This window comes from Camelina sativa, chromosome 13, assembly GCF_000633955.1.
Source record: "Camelina sativa cultivar DH55 chromosome 13, Cs, whole genome shotgun sequence".
In the NCBI taxonomy this organism is placed as follows: domain Eukaryota; kingdom Viridiplantae; phylum Streptophyta; class Magnoliopsida; order Brassicales; family Brassicaceae; genus Camelina; species Camelina sativa.
This window is the reverse complement of record NC_025697.1, coordinates 17098188-17115687: the sequence shown is the minus strand read 5'-3', so window position 1 is coordinate 17115687 and position 17500 is coordinate 17098188. Positions and strand designations below refer to the sequence as shown.

Below are 17500 nucleotides of genomic sequence, written 5' to 3'. Positions count from 1 at the left end.
ATACTTGTAACATCTATAACCTTGGATATTTTTTTAATTTTGTAATTAGGACTTTTTGTAAAAACGAATACTTTAACTACCTTTCTGAATAATTCCAAAATTAACAGTTACATTCTTATAAAACCAAAAAAAAATAAAACAAAATTAAAAAATGTTATACTCGGAACAATTCTAGATATTATTCTCAGAAGTCTTTGGTCTTACCTTCTCTCGCTCTCTTCTATGGAAGAAGCTCAAGTGTTTATCATCGTCATCATCCATTAAAACCCTAATTACTTCTCTTCAGTTTCTTCTTCCGATTCCTTCTTTCTCGATTCGTTTTTTTTTGTTCTTTGTTGGGTTTAACTTTGATTTCATCTAAAGCTTAAGGAGAGAAACATGGGTCACGCTTCGATTGCAACAATCTTATCTCTGTTACTAATTTCACACTTGGCTTATGCGAAAATTTTGTTGATCGGGAAAAACAAATCTCTCTCCTTTGACGACATCGAATCCAATTTCAGTAAGTTCTTGTTACTGTTCCATTCAATCCCCCACTTCTGTCCTGTTTTTTTTCAATCACTGTAATAAAAAAACATCAAAAGTCTTAGATTATGTAATGAAAATGAAATTTATGGAATTAGCTGATAAGGGTTTTGATCGTATGTATTGAAAGTGTGAAACTTTGTTGTCTTTTTCAAAGTTATGGTTTTATTTTGAATTTTTCCAATTTGGGTTTTTTTTTTTTTTCAGCTCCGATGATAAAGAGATCGGATCAAGGTGGTGTGTTGTACGTAGCAGAGCCGCTTGATGCTTGTTCTGATTTGGTTAATACGGTGACTGTTGTTGTAAATGGATCAAGTGTTTCTCCTCGTCCTCCGTATGTGTTAATTATTCGCGGTGGTTGTAGTTTCGAAGATAAGATTAGGAATGCTCAAAAGGCTGGTTATAAAGCTGCTATTGTTTATGATTATGAAGATTATGGTTTCTTAGTTTCAAGTAATCACATCTCTCTCTCTCCTTCACGCTTTTGTATTGTTTTCTTGTTTTTTGATTTGACTAATGATCTTGTGAACCTAATTGTAGTGGCAGGAAACCCCGCTGGTGTACTTATATATGGGACGTTTGTCTCTAAAGACACAGGGGAAGTACTTAAAAAGTATGCGGGTCGTACTGATTTTGAAGTGTGGCTTATGCCAAGTTTTGAGACTTCAGCGTGGTCAATCATGGCTATCTCATTCATATCTCTCCTCGCTATGTCTGCTGTGCTGGCTACTTGCTTCTTTGTCCGTAGACATCGAGTTAGGCGCAGGCGTATTATGTCTCTTAGTGGCAGTGACTTTCCTCGTATGGCTAAAAACTTGCTGAGACGCATGCCTGTTACAATATTTAACGGTGTTTGCGATGAAGCGTCTACTTCTGTTTCTTGTGCTATATGTATCGAGGATTATCGTATTGGTGACAAGTTAAGGGTCCTGCCTTGCAATCACAGTAAGTGTTTTGAGACTCACTTTGAAGTATAAAGAATTCATGCGTAATCTTTTTCTTAAATGGTGGTTGTTGTTGTTTGTCTTGGGCAGAGTTTCATGTTGGATGTGTAGACTTGTGGCTTGGCCAAAGGAGATCCTTTTGTCCGGTTTGTAAACGTGATGCAAGAAGCAACAGCATCGATATGCCTGCGTCAGAGCACACACCTTTGCTTTCTCCTAGCGTGACCCCGACCTCATCGTTTCTCTTATCATCACCCTCCACAACCCCGTTACAGTCAGCTTATGAGCTGCCAATATCTATCAGAGTAGACCCTTCTTCACCATCAACTTCAATGCAGCCACAAACAGTGCCTATGTATCTCTCTCACTCTCGCTCCCACACAAGCTTCCAAAACAGGTCGTACTGGCGTTCCCCGTATATACCAGTCAGCCGAAGTTCAGCAGATCTCAGAAGATCTTACAACTCACCCCGCCAGGGTTCTTTGCCTCGTTCTCTCCACTCAAGATATACACACATACTTAGCCTGGGAAATGCATCAAGGAGCTGGGTTGTTGGGTCGTTAACAAGCCAGCGCGAACATTTATTTCTTCAAAACGACTCACGCAGGTGTTTTGCTCACTTTTCGTCTGCGAGCTCTCTACCAGGTTGCTAAACAGGTAAAAAAGGTAACACCGTACTAACCAAAAGCTACAGTTTCGGGGCTCACTGCTTTGAAGAAGCAGTTAACTCCTAGAGGAATGAGGATGTTCCTCGGCTCTAATTCGTGACCATGCTGATTTTGTTAAACAAATAGAGTTGAAAGAGTGTTCAGTGTGAGTGGTATATTCTTCAGCTGTACAGTTGTGGAGAATGATGAATGTGAGATGAGTGAGTTTGAAAGAGTAAAGCGTGTTTTTTGGTGAGTCAATAAACTAACAACCATTGAGTGTGGGTATATATAACTAGCATATCATTTTGGTTCGTTGTCTATATATACTTCCGCTTCTCTTTCACAAGTTTAAACATGTGATTTTTTCTTTCTTTCTACTGATGTACCACAGACTGATTTGACACAAAGGTCAAGTGTACGTAAGTGTTAAAAACTGAAGAAACACAAGTAATAGAACCAATTAAAACACTCGAGTATTGTATTGGCAAGGAGCATAGGACAAGCCTCTCTTATGAATCCAAAACACAATGACGTCGTTCTATACTCTCTGGCTCGTATCTCAAGAACCCATTGTCCAACTCTATCTATGGTCACCAAGATGATATAGGAAAAGGAGAGTGAAGCTGACATGGTGGTTTAAGAAGATTTGATTGGAGGAAAATGAGCAAATGAGGAAAAGGAGTGATGAAACTGAAGTATAAAGAAGCAGACGAGTTCATTTGTGGGATTATTATGCAAAGAATCTGAAATTGTGAAAAATCTAACTCTCGTCCATCTCTTTCCTTTGCATCTTCTTATCTTCTTACTCAAATTCTCCCATAATATTCACCAGGGGCGGATCCACGTTATGGTTTGTGGTGGCAGTTGCCACCAATAATATTAAAAAACCTAAAAAATTTAAACTATGCAAATGAAGTTAAGTGGCAAAATCGCTTGAAAACAAGTTTAAATATGTTCAAGTTAGTGACAATCTACCATCACTAATAAATTTTTCTCCCATCCACATAACCGAATGGTTCTTTATTGTTCTCCAATCAATCAAGCCAACAGGGACGACAAATATTGTAGTTAAAGCCAAAGGTCATCTCAAGATCAATAGGAACTAGTAGTTGTTTTCGCCAAGCAGAAGATTATCCGGGTTTTTATCCATGTTGCCAAACCTCAAGTCTGCTATCGAAATCTTGTGAATCTCTTCCAATGATAAAGCAGCAGGAGCACAATTCGGTTCAATTTCATCCTCCTTGGACTCTATATATTTAACCAAAACTCCCGACATTGTTTCGCTTCCAATCTTGAATTGTACAAATAGGGTTGGAAGTTCTCCAGAAAAGCCATAAATCTCTTAAGACTGTGATCGATGACCATTCTCGGGATGATCTAGGAGGTAAACACAAGCTTCGTTTCCAGCCGATTGCTCATCACCATCACGTATTGCTTTGAATAAACACCTCACATTCCCATCAGTATCTAAGACTTCATAGATGTGTTCATAATCTTTGAATAAAGGCAGACCACCTTGAAGTCTGGCTTGTTTCAACCAATTAATCATCTTTTGCAGATGAGCTCTAACCAGACGTGGAAGCTCAGAGAGCCTCAGAAACACCATTACTATTTTATCATATTAATGAGACTATATATTTACATATGGTTTTAAATATATATATATTATATATATATTATTTATGGAATTATGTCAAATATTACACTACCTTAACTCAAACCCGAAAAAAGAAAAAAAAATCTACAATGCCTATTAATTCATAGAAATACCATTGTACTAAAACTACACAAGTCTAAAGGCATATCTATTACAAATTGTAAACTAGATTTTAACCAGCGGTACACCGCGTGAATATAATTTTTATTATTATTTATATTTTATGTTTATATTAATTTTATTAAATATTAGATGTTTTGTAAATAAATGAATAACTAAATTTTTTTAACCCGCAATACACTTCATGACCATTTGTTTGTTATATTTAGTTTATTTTGTTTAGTGTTTGAGATTCTATTTTGATTTTTAATTATTATAACAAAAAAATAAGAGATCTAAATACATAATAGTAATTTATATGCTGTGATTAAGTCATATTTTTCCTAACGATTTAATTATTTTACACAATCTTAGTTAAATCAACTTGATTTTATACGTCAAATATTCTAATATTAGTAGTGGACAAATAATAAAATGAGGATTTAACCCATGTTAGCACAAATTTAATGATATTTTTTTTATTCCAACATATCCTCTTTCTAACCTATCAACATATCCTTTTTATATAGTATTTTAAATTTTTTTAATGTTACATAATCTTAATATTTTAAAATTATATATATATATATTAATTATAATATTTAAATAAATGTGAATTGAAGTTCTCTTTACGTTAAAAATTAGAGCTCACAGGTTTTTAGAAAAAAAATGTGAATCAAATTGTTGTTTTCTTTGTTTACAAAAGATTTAGATATAGAATATCCTCAAAAGACAATGAAATGTGTAATTAAATATATTATAGTTTATGTTTCCATATTGATTGTTGTAATTTTTTTTAGTTGGAAACGGAATGTAAAATATTTAGGAAACAAAATCTGAAGTAATGCTATTTTTAAAAATTTGTTAGGGATTAACATTGTAAATAAATTTTTAAATAAGTACAAATAAAAGGGTATAACCAAAAATGTATTTCAAAAATGTATATGTAGACAATAGACTAGATACAATTCTAAAAGAAATTGTTTTTTTGTTTGTAATTTAGGCATACTTTTTTGGTATGATGTATTTCATGGAGATTTATTTACAAACAATTTAACCTTTTTTCTTTCAAAAAGGTACAAATACCATAAACTTTAATTATAATTGTAAATCTGAAATTGTGAAATTGTCTATATATACTTCCGCTTCTCTTTCACAAGTTTAAACATGTGATTTTCTCTTTCTTTCTAATGATGTACCACAGACTGATTTGACACAAAGGTCAAGTGTATGTAAGTGTGAAAAAAGTGAAGAAACACAAGTAATAGAACCAATCAACACACTCGAGTATTTGTATTGGCTAGGAGCATAGGACAAGCCTCTCTTCTGAATCCAAAACACAATGGCTCGTATCTCAAGAACCCATTGTCCAACTCTATCTCTGGTCTCCAAGACTTTTCGATCAGTCCTCGCTTCCCCTGACCTCGAGGCCGCACGATCCTTCATATGAAAAATGGAGAAGTGTCTCTATGTTTGCTTAAACCTAGATAACAATCCTACCTGATTCGAACTTTTCCTAGCTCCCAAACAGAAACTGATACCAATCCCTTCATTTCCTAACTTTCCTCGCTAACATCCCAGTTCCTCAAATGTTGTCTCAGTTGGTTCAGAAATGTACTTAATCGTCGGATACATAAGGGAAAAAATAAGAAGCTGGAGAGTGTTTCTTCTCGATTGTGGATCTCATCAATGGCGTCAACACCGAGAACTTTGGAGAAGTTTACTACCCAAAGACAAAAACTTGGCACCCTAAAGGGATGGGTGGACATGTTTATCGCGATAAAAATGAGGTTTTGGTTTGAGCTCGACTGTTTGCTTGTTAGAGGTAGAGAATGCAAAACTAGGAAGCTAGTCTGTGGTGGTACATGCTTGTGTTTCTGAACGGTTTTAAGTGTTTTTTTTTTTTTTGTTATGGCGGTTTTGAACGGTTCATGCAAATAAAAAGAAGTTATAATTAATCCACAAAGCTAAATTATACAAATAAAACAAATTACAATTCCTCCATACAACTTTCTTTTAATCACACAAAAAGTAGTAACAACATTCACATACCAACAACCACAAGAGTAGTAGAATCCCCAAGTTTCCTTTACTTTTGGTATATCACATTGGCATACCTGTAACATGAATTATGACAATTCCATAATTATGAAACATTTATTAGATATCAAAACAATAGAAAGAGACGGACTTCGGTAGACTTGGACATATCGAGAGAATTTTCAGTACCTGAAGAGGGTGGTTTAGGAATTATTATGATGGTGTGGTTGTGACAGAATCAGGAATAGACTCACGCCGAAGCTCCTTCACAACAGTAGCTAGAGCCTCAGGGTTAACACCAAGATCACAAAGAGCTATGAGGACTGACAAAGTATGCCGGTCCAGTCCTGTGTCCAAGATGTTTGACATGCGAAACACAAGCTCTAGCGACTCTCTTGCAGTCCTAGATGCCTCCTCATCCATATTGATCAGGCCTGTTAAAAATCCACAATTCGAAATTCATAAGGTTGTTTAGCAAATTATGGTGTTTTCTACCAACCAAATTAGAGGAAAAACTATTTTTATCTATGCAAAAGCTTTAATAAATCAATCAGATAAAGCCTCAGCAGTTTGCATCAGAGAACCATGACCTACCAAAAGCGAAAATAAAGAGTCTTAGGTGATTTGGACATAAGAAGTTAGGAACATTGCTTCAAACTTGGGGAAGGTTAAGACTACTAAAACATAAAAAACAAATATATATATATATATATATGCTAAGTAATTTTTTCATTATAATTGATGCATCTCAACTCAAAATCAGAATCCAAAGAGTGTTGATGAACTAACACAAACCTTCAATTGTAAACACCACAAAAATCGACAAATATTAGCTCTTCAATGTCAAAACAGATTAGATATTATGCTAAATTCTTACTCGTAGACTTGACTTTGAGCTTAAAGATAACTAAAACCTCAAAAGCTACAAACTTTTCTTTCACAAGATACATAAGAACTAGTACACTACCCTGAAAAGACTCTCAAGTTATACATTAAAGTTCTATACAAGTTTTAAACCAAAGAGTCTTTACACACCAAGATTAAGATCAAAATACTAAAAAGGTTTTAGCTTTCTAATGAAATTTTTTGTCTTTTCAGATGCCTGTGGCAACTAAACCAAGTCTAAATAGTCTTTGCAGAGAACATACAATACAATACCCAACAAATGACTAATCGCTTAAATTAGATAACATTGAAGCACACACACACACATCCAGATCTATCTATCTCCCCTACACACAAAGGTGATTCAAATTTGCTTCAGAACCTAATAAAATTTTCTTAATCTGAACAGATCAATTTGAATGCCAAAAAAACAGAACACTACCCAGGAAAAAAATTTCAATTAAAAAAAAGAAAAGAAAGAAAGTGTACCTCAGGTGAAATCGAGAGCGATTGCATAACTGGGTTCAATCAATTAATTTTGGAAATCGAGAATGAAGATAAGAAAACTTACGTTTATGGAAATCGAATGCAGAAAAGTATGAAGCGTGGAGACAGTCACAGTGAGACGGAGGAGGGAGACGAAGATTGCTTTCTTACTTTTAAGGTTTCTTCTTTCTTCGGTTCGGATTGATACGGTCAGTGATTGTTTAACTTTTATTTTAAAGTATGGATTAATAATATGTGTATTTTTTATCAAATATATTATTATTTTTTTTATTTTTTTATTTTTATATTTTTTACTTGTCTACTAAATTTTATTAGTCTCTCAGGAATCGAATGCTGGAGTAGCTATAACCACTGGTTTTGAATACGCTAAACTAAATCGAAGCTTTGTAGTCTACTAGTCTTTTATGTCTATTGGTATTCAGTGTACTAATATAATTCCACATGATGTCTGTTTTGGCGTTTTGGTAATGAACTTGACTTGAAATCAACACACTTCAGACCTTAAATCCATATGTGAAACAAGGTTAATGATAATTTACACGCTCATTAGTACAAATTATAAAAAGCCATGTATTGGGGTGGGTTTTACCCATTGATCTCTAAACCGTAGAAGATGGGTATAATCAGTTGGTCCAATTTTTCTTTACTTTTCACTATTGTATGAGATGAACATTATTCGTCTAAGGAACCAGCTAAAGCATAGAAATAACGCTTGCTCAAATAGCAACACACCTTATACAAATACTAAAAGAGACTTCTGGAGCAAATACAAACTTTCAAAAAAAAGTAATTTTGAAAAGACACGGTTAAAATGGTTTTACCTTTCTATATGAACCAAGCATCCAAAATATATTTGCACTCTTCACTGATGCAACAATTTTGGCCAGTGATTGTTTATTTTTAAAATTTTAATTCATATTAAAAATATGTTTAATCATGAATATTCTAAATTAAATATGTTTTTTAATCTACAAGGAACATTATGATTGTAATAAATTTTGACTTGAGTTTAACAATGAAAAGAAAATGGATTTAAGATAAATTATATTTAAATATGCTTTTTTTTTCATAGACATAACATAATTTTGAAATAGTTTGTAAAATTCGCGCTGCATCCCATCTTTGGGTATCAGACTCGCAATTCTCGAATCTCCAAATTCCCGTGTAGAAAAACATTTTTTGTTTTGTCTGATAGTTAAGACAGAGTAAATAAGGTACAAGAGCAAAAACTTCTTCAAAATGACAAAAACGATAAATTTGATCAAAATTTGCCGATAAGCTCAAGATATTATGTAAGCACGAGTCTACTTATATTAAAACTAGCAGAAATATTGTATGAGATGAACATTATTTTAACATGGCTGCATCAGTAGATCTTCTTGCACTTTTCCTTCTGCATCCGTGCAAAGTTGTGACATGCATTGTATTGTGAGTGTTCATAGATTTTGTCAAAATATATATCTATCAAAAAAGGTATATATATTCAGCTTAGTAAATAGATTTCTGTCGACATGTAAATTTTATCAACGGTTAATCCAACAATTGTGTACACCTTATCCGAAAATTCGACAAACATAGACAAATGATGGAATTTTGGCCCATAAGTGTATGACGCTATGTAATATGGGTTACAAAATAATATTTTAAGTACTTTGAGAAATATGACGATTGTTTCCCAGATTTAAATTCATAGACTTAAGAAATCTTAAAACTCTAATTACATGTAAAATAAGCTAACTATGGAAAACAACTAGTGGTAATTAAAGGTAGCATATACATATATCATCCTGCGGATCATAATATGGCTTTTCAAAAATTTTAAAAGAATTAAAAGAAATTCTCTGTTAAGTTTTCTCTTGTGCTATATATAGTCGAGGTATATATATTTACATAATTATATACCTCCCTCCACATCATATTAAGCAATATTTTATGACCATTTGTCTTATGATGTTCGTTTTATCATTGCTTAATTTATACTAGGTAGATGATAAATTATATTTATATTTTAATTTATAGGAGTTTTTTTAAAAATATATGTACAAAACCCTTAAATATGTTTTATCAGTCACATTAGCTTCAAACACCTCCGACTTTAAAGTACTGCCATGATTTTTTCTTTTGTGATTTACTGCCTTTCATTCCGTCTAATTTTTTGTCTTTTTGTATCGTTAAAACTTAAAATACATTCGTCGAATAATTTGTATGTCATATTCAGAAAAAGACCAAACATATATATATATATATATATATATATATATAAAGTGGTTTTTCTAAATATCAACCAGAAAAAGTCTATATCGTAGTTTAATTTTAACCCAAAATATATATAAAATGCATAACGTAGCAAATCTTAAACGGTATGTATAACAGACTCCGTACAGAAACGAAGAGAATAAGGACGTAGGAATCAATAAATTCCTGCAATACAAAACAGTATGGTCGCTTTATCTCAGATCTATACCGTCCATAACTCTCTTCATGCCTACAATATCCATATCTCCCACATAGTTTACTTACTTTAGTATTTTATTATTAAATTTTATTTAAAAGATTCTGAAAAGAAAGATTTTGAAACAATGAAATTACGCAAAAGGCTATATTGGTATTCAATTATTTAAATAATTGAGGAGATTCCTAAAATTCTTGAGATATAAAATCGAAAAACATTTAACAATATTTAGATTCAAAGCCCTAATAATGAAACTTCACATGACGGTTTTTGGTGAAAGTTCATATTTATGTTATAAAGATAAGTTCATGCATTTTTTTTTTGTTGATTCATTTTATTTATTTAAGAACCAAAGACTAGTTCCACTCCTTTATGATGAATGAGGTCTCTGTATATGTTCTTAATTAAAGTCAAGTTTATGGCCAAAGTGAATAAGAGAACAATTTGAACACAATATACTTACAAAGTAGAAAATACATTATATAGCATATATATGTAAATTTTATAAAAGCCAATGAGTTACTATATTACTGTTATGATTAGCATAATTACTAATTAAGAGACAATAGAAACAAATTTAGGCTCAAACCGTCACAATTTTTGTCTTATACGAGGAAAATGTAAAAACCTTGTCGGATAGTGTATGTTAAGTGAATTGGGCAAGTATGGGGAGAATGATCAATCCTCTATGAGCAGCAGTAGCAGAAACCATGTGCTTTTCCTCAGTCACATAATCGTACCTCAATCCATTACCCATTTATATTAACCACACATTACTCTCTCTCTCTCTCTCTCTCTCTCTCTCTCTCTCTCTCTCTTTCTCTCTCTCTCTCTCTCTCTCTCTCTCATGCATACGTAATGGTTCGAAAAATATATTAATGTCATAGGCTCTGGCTAAGTTCATTATTCCACACAATCATCTTTAGGACCTAGCTAGCTAGCTACGATAGAACGATCATATATGTTATCTTGTTCATTATCCCTTTATCAAACAAAAGAACTTACCCCATGTGGACTTGTAATTCTATGCATACGCTCTATTTATTTACCTTATCCGATCCTTTTAACACACACAGGATCTAATGAATGTTTGCGTCTATATGTGTATAAAATCTTCACCTTTTTTTTTTGGTTAAAGGCTTTATATGAAATCTTAACTTACAAGAACAATAGTGTATTCAGCTAGACATTTAAAATCATGATCCAAAAGAAACTATATAAATTAAACTACATGAATGCATTCTTATGGATTATAAGAAGATTGTTTAATCAAATTGTTCTTTAACGGTATTCCAATACTAGCTAATATTATATAACGTATTAAATTTTTAAGTCCCGCCACAACTATTCCCAAATACTACTCCAAGTTTGTTGATCTATATAAACCAAATACTCATAATTACTTGTTATATTGTGTTTTTAGTGTCTGATGATTGTCAACACTGAATGGTTACACTTTGGAAGCAACGAGATTATCCCATATTTCGGCAAAACGAAATTTGAAAACGAAATTAGTAAAGTGGATATGAATAAGCTTATCATTTTCAGTTTATTTCGAGTTTACTCTCGCAAAAATATACTACAACTACGTGAATGCATTCTATATGGCACACATTCCCAAACCCGACAAATAAATAATAAATGTAAGTATGTATAACTATATATAAGCGTACCCAACTTCCAATTGGAAGTGGAAAACACAAAGATCCCCACAAAATCCGTTATATGTCCTGTGACTCACTCTCACACCCAACACAAAAAGGTAACTATATAATAGGCTATATATTATGCCTAACAAGGTCACTGACATGCACTTCCACCAAGTAGAAGAAGAAGAAGAAGAAGAACATACTGGAGAGAGCAGGTCATCCTCAAGAACACCGAGAGGGCATTTCGTGGTTTACGTTGACACGAACAAGAAGTTGGAGAGATTTGTGATTCCCACAAGGTTTCTGAAGAGCCCATCTTTCCAGAAGCTTCTTGAAAAGGCTGCCGAGGAGTATGGTTACGCGGAGGCTTACCGTAACAAGATCGTCTTGCCATGTGATGTCTCTAGTTTCCGAAGTCTCGTCATGCTCCTGACTTCTCACGGCAAGGGACATTAACCACATGAGCCCCCTACTACGTCGTCTGAATGATAAGATTGGTCATATATATATATATATATCTCATATGCATGTGTTATTATTTAAATTTTTGTAATGTACTTTATATTCTAACTTAATTCAACTGCCAGTGTGAGATCTTTACTTATCATATTCTTGAATATTATTAGTTCAATGTGTGTGTGTGTGTGTGTTTTTTTTACGCCAATTCAATGGGCTATTGATTGCTAACTTAGTACTATGTAAAATGTTGTTATTTGTGTTAGATGTTTTATATCATTATCAAGCATAAAAGCAAAAACTGAAACCAAATAAGAGACAAAAGTCTTCATAAAATAAATTTTTGAATGTACTGACAAATTTTGGAACTATGTTGGACATACAAACAAGTGTGCTTCGCCATTGAATAACGGTTGCAGTCACTAGTCCGGTTTTGGAGTTAGTCATGCTTCGACCATCATTATACTCGTTTAGGCAATAAGAGATAAGCATGTTCCAAACAGTTTGAAACATCCAATTAGGCTTCTCTTTTTATTTCTCCACTTTTTCTTGTATTTCGACATTGTTAAGCAAACGGGCTACACCGAATTTCAAAATTTTCGCGAACACGTGTGGTCATACTGCACCGTAATCCCAATTGATAATTTTTTTTCATAGAATAGTAATTAATCCAATTTTTAAATAATAATTCATTCTATATAATAATAAAATTTGAAGAATACTATAAAAAATCATGTTTTTCAGATTTAATGAGAGTATTTTTGAAAATGGTTAGTTATAAAAATTATTTTTGAAAAGAAAAAAAATACTAAAAAAGAGTTTTTTTTCAAAACTTATCTTGTAAAATGCGATAACATATTTCATCGAGTGTATATTTACAATGTAACTATTAGATATTTATATGCTGGCTATTTGGTGATTATGAATCAGTGGAATTTAATCATCAGTAATAAGAGGAGAAAATTCCTGAACCATCTCCGAGAGATACCCCGCACATTAGTTTTATAAAAAAGATCCTCAAAATATTTTCAAGCTATATTCTCCATGCCAGATACCAACTCATCCCAAATATTATCGGGACCATATAAACCAATAATCCTATTTCTCAATCGTCCCTGCTTCGTAGAAGCTTGAAAAAAAATTGTATTTTTATCTCCAACTATTAACCAAAATTTCGGACTTTTTTGCTGCCAATTCTTCATCTCTATACTCTGAATTTCCTCATGAGAAATTAGGTCATCCATTTTCGCCTCCTACAAGGCCGCCTTCAGGGAAGAAATAAGCGTAGGGCCATAAGATACATTATTTTTCTGCCACCAAGAAATCAAATTTCGATAATTCTTTACCTTATCCAGAAAGCTCAGTATCCTGAAATTTCGTGTGCAATTCCACCCAGACTCAACCGCTCCTGATAGTCTGTCTTTTCCTACCCAATGCTTATCAAATCGAAACTGCCTATTCCATCTTATAACCATTTTAAGAAAATTTGCTAAAATTGGACAATGGTTGGAACAAATCATCTCTAAATAATCTACCTTTGAGTGAGAGAAAAAACAATGTCAATCTTCATTACCCAAAACACGATCTAACCGACATCTAACCACCTCATTATTATTACGTCTAATACCTCGCCAGGATAATTGCTCACCATAGCAAGGGAATTCCAACATACCAAAATGACGGAGCATTAATATAAATGGTGTACAAGAAGAGGCAGGTCGCAAAGCACCACACTTTTTCTCATGATTATCCACAAACTCATTAAAATCGCCGATCATAAACCACGAATCAATCTTGAAAGAACCAATATCAATTAACTTATCCCATACCTGCTCTGGATGTTGAAGAACGAGATCACCATGCATTAGTAAACATGGACTTGTATGGAATTTATCATTTTCACCAACATTGTGTTCAATGTGACAACTTTGAGTGAGAATGTCCCCTATAGGATGAAGAGTTGTTTCAACGATGTCAACGTCTGGCACAATGAAAGGCTTACAATCACTTCAACAGAGCCATCGCACAACATATTGGGGCCACAAGCCCAAAACCATATTAAGGCCAACTTTTTAGTTGACTCAAAAAAGGAAAAAAAAAATTGTAAGAATTGTTGCTGTAAAGGGTCGTACTCAAGATGTCAGACACACTATTGTTCACCTTTACCACTACACTAATGAGACATTAGCATGATTTTAGGGCCGAAAATCATCATATTATTACCGGGCCGAAAGCACAAGCTTCATCAAGCTTTACAAGCTTCAATACAGCCTTCCCTAACCAGAAACCTGCAAAATATAGTTTATTTACTAGGAAGAGAAGAGGTCAATGCCTTTAAAGAAAAATCACATGATTTAATTTGGACTCCTCTCATTAGTTATAAGAGAAACAACCGAAAGTGCAGAGATTTATTATACGGATTGCCGTTTTAAGACGTTATCAAATGTTGTAAGACAGCGTTCTCAAATAAGAACCGTTATTTTTCTTACTTTTCATAATTATTTTTGATTAAAAAAGAGCTTTTTCTTTCTTTTTCAAACATCAAAATATATATTTCTTTAGTTAGTGTCGTATGATGCATCTTTTCATTTTCTTGGTTTAATTTTGATAGTTCTTGATAATTAATACAATGATCGAAAATGATGGATAAGCAGTTCTAGTTTTGCATAGCTCTTAATAATGAAAACAATGATGAATTAGAAGTTCCACTGGATACTTTGTTTTTTTAATGTATTGGTGTTGAAGATAAAACAAGATTACAAAGTTATTATGATAAAGCTTCAAAAATGAATTACACCATACCTTCTCTAGCATCAAATGGTGATTAATCAAAATACCAAAAGAAAATATAGTTTGTATGAAAGCAGAAACTTCAGTTGGATATAAACTCAAGTAATTTTGCGTTATTCAAATAAACTCACATTTACTTATAAATCATTTCCTAAAGATCATCTCATCTCAATGCCATGCAACAATTCCACTTTTTTAAGTTCATAATCCTCTTTATTTTTAACTAACACTTTATGTCCTCTCGACTACAACAAAACACATTGTTGTGGCAAAATCTTGATCAGCGGTTAAAACCAAGAAATTTATAGTTTGACGGACTGATCATGTACATATAAGAAAATCATGTCTGTAAGAGATATGCTATAATATATTTTCTATGTTTAATATGTTGTTGGTAATCTGAGAGAAAATAATAATAAAATATTGAAAACAAATTAATAATGTTTCAAAAAAAAATTATGTGGTTGACATAATATGAGTTGTCCACATATTAGAAATGTATGATTTTTTTTTCCCATACATTTAATATTGAAACAAATATTTTTAGAAGTAAAAATTACATATTTTAAATTATCAAACACTAATAGTTGATAGCATATTCACTAAAAGATGTTTAACCTTTAGCTCTAAGGGTGTGGACATAATATATTTTGGTAAGCTTGTTTATTAATCCACAACCCAAAAAAAAAAATATGGAAGCAAAGTTTTAGTTGGATATAATACTGAATATTTTCTAATTTAATTTAAATGCATTTGATTATCATAATTGTGCTACATTATTCATTTCTTTTTTAAAACAATGTATTTTTTAATGATTATGCATGTAGATTCTTAAAAACATATATATTATTCATTTTTTTTTAACACAAATCTGAAAGAATGTGCATTCCAATGTCTTTTCGGTAATGATAAAAAAGATGATTTATCTCCAGAACTTACATGCATGTTCATATAAATACATGACATCCATGAGTCAAAATAAAGAGTCATGTGTTTTTGTTACAAACATGCATACCTATGTGAATAGATGTATATAACTACTTGGGATTTGTAATTTTATTTGTTATTTTTTCAAATCATATTGTTCGTTTCAAAAAATTGTGTCTCGGCCAAAATTGTCACTGTTAGTACTAATGTAAGATAAGAAATACTTTATGCATAATGTTTATAAAATTTATTTGAGTTCTATAACTAAACGCATATCTCATGTGAAGAAGTATAGCTGGTATGATGATAAAGTATCCTAAAAGAATTTGATGAAACCGGGACATATAGAGATTATGCAAAAGAGAAAGACTCCTAACTATGTAAATGCATTTTTGTTTTCCAATTCTAGAGTAGAGTTCTTATAACTAGTTTAATTAGTTTTGTTATGTAGAATAATATAGAGAAATATGGTAGGTAGTGTATGTGTTGTTTGTATGATGTATATACAAATTAAATTATTTAATTGGAAATTTTATCAATGATAATTAATTGTTTTAAAAGTTAAAAGTGTTAATGTATATATAATATTCACCTATATCCAAAAGCCGTGAAGTTGTTATTTTCGCTAGTGGTAAGAGGTGAAGCCCATAAAATCCAAAAGCTTTTCTTTGTTGCCGCTAGAACACCTAATAGAGGCTATGCTGGTTTTTATGCGTAGTGACCCATAAAGATTGGATCAGTAGTATTGTATCAGGCTATGAAAATTAATTATAACTACTTCATTGTTGATCTTAGGCAGAAATGAGATGAATTTACAGTAGTTAGAATTGTTGCAAATGACTTCGAATTTGTACCCTTGATTGAGGTATCATAATCATCCGGTTCCTATTCAAATTTAAATATGTTCATAATATCTTAAATAGAATCTATATAATAATAACAATCTGAATAAATGCAAACAACAGTTGCGGTTTTTTGTTATATTTTTTTATAAAAATATTGTTTTTATTTGTTTTTTTTAAATTCATACAGTTGTATATGTTTATTGTAAAGTTGTGTCTATTCACCATATTTTTCATATTTTTTCATCACAACTTTTCGTTCTAATAGATGTTTTGATTTAAATAGTTGTGTTTTTTGAACTCTCTATATATTTACCTACTCATCAATAACTAGCAAAATCATTGTTCGTTGAAACAAATTTTCTATTTTATGTTGAATCTAAATAATTTGAATATTAATATCCAATATTTAGTGTTACTCTATAATCTAACTAAAATTTTAGAAATAATTATAGCAATATAAAAATTCAATACAACTTAATATATAATTACAGCTTCGTTTATTTATCATAACTTTTTGTTAAACAAAACTATTATAGTATTTAAATTTTATTTATTTTTAGAAGTTGTGTATTTTAATTATAATTTTTTGTTGATACATTTAAACTCATTATTAGATATATTTTATAATTATAATTTTTTATTAGAAAATTACATTTACTCATTAGAACCATTAGTTTAATATTCTCAATTAGGATCACTTTTCCATAATAGTTTTTTTTATAAAATTTTTAACTCTTTACCATAATTCTTCATAAAATATCTTATATTTATAATATTTTAAACAATGTTTTTTTGTAAAATTGCGTCTCTTTACCATAATATTTTTTTATTATAAGTTTTTATTTTGATGGTTGAGTTTTTATTAACAGTTTATGTTTAATATTTCTGTATTTCAAATAATTTCATAATATATAATTTAAATTTTAAAATTTCAATTATTTTTCTAAAATATTCCATATGCGGGTCTGAGTCCTAATATATATAGGGTACATAGTTTTTATATAAGTCATCTACCAATTCACTCTCGTAGAAATCACTTCTATTTCTTCTCTTTTTTTTTTTTTTTTTTTTTTT

General features: G+C 31.6%; 2 protein-coding genes and 1 long non-coding RNA gene across 3 annotated transcripts; 2 read left to right on the top strand and 1 right to left on the bottom strand.

Annotated features, from left to right (window-relative positions):
• On the top strand, positions 166 to 2492 carry LOC104736954 (receptor homology region, transmembrane domain- and RING domain-containing protein 4-like). The gene is made up of 4 exons (XM_010457042.2): positions 166 to 502; positions 733 to 978; positions 1066 to 1470; positions 1560 to 2492. The coding sequence occupies exons 1-4, from the start codon at positions 379 to 381 to the stop codon at positions 2120 to 2122; spliced, it is 1338 nt and encodes a 445-aa protein (XP_010455344.1). The 5' UTR covers positions 166 to 378; the 3' UTR covers positions 2123 to 2492.
• LOC104736953 lies at positions 5808 to 7505 on the bottom strand. Its single transcript, XR_759665.2, has 3 exons — positions 7372 to 7505; positions 6105 to 6349; positions 5808 to 5992 (listed from the first exon to the last, which is right to left on the bottom strand). It is a non-coding gene; the product is annotated as a mitotic-spindle organizing protein 1B (long non-coding RNA).
• Positions 11506 to 12059, top strand: LOC104736952 (auxin-induced protein 15A-like). Its single transcript, XM_010457041.1, has one exon. The coding sequence runs from the start codon at positions 11547 to 11549 to the stop codon at positions 11862 to 11864; it is 318 nt and encodes a 105-aa protein (XP_010455343.1). The 5' UTR covers positions 11506 to 11546; the 3' UTR covers positions 11865 to 12059.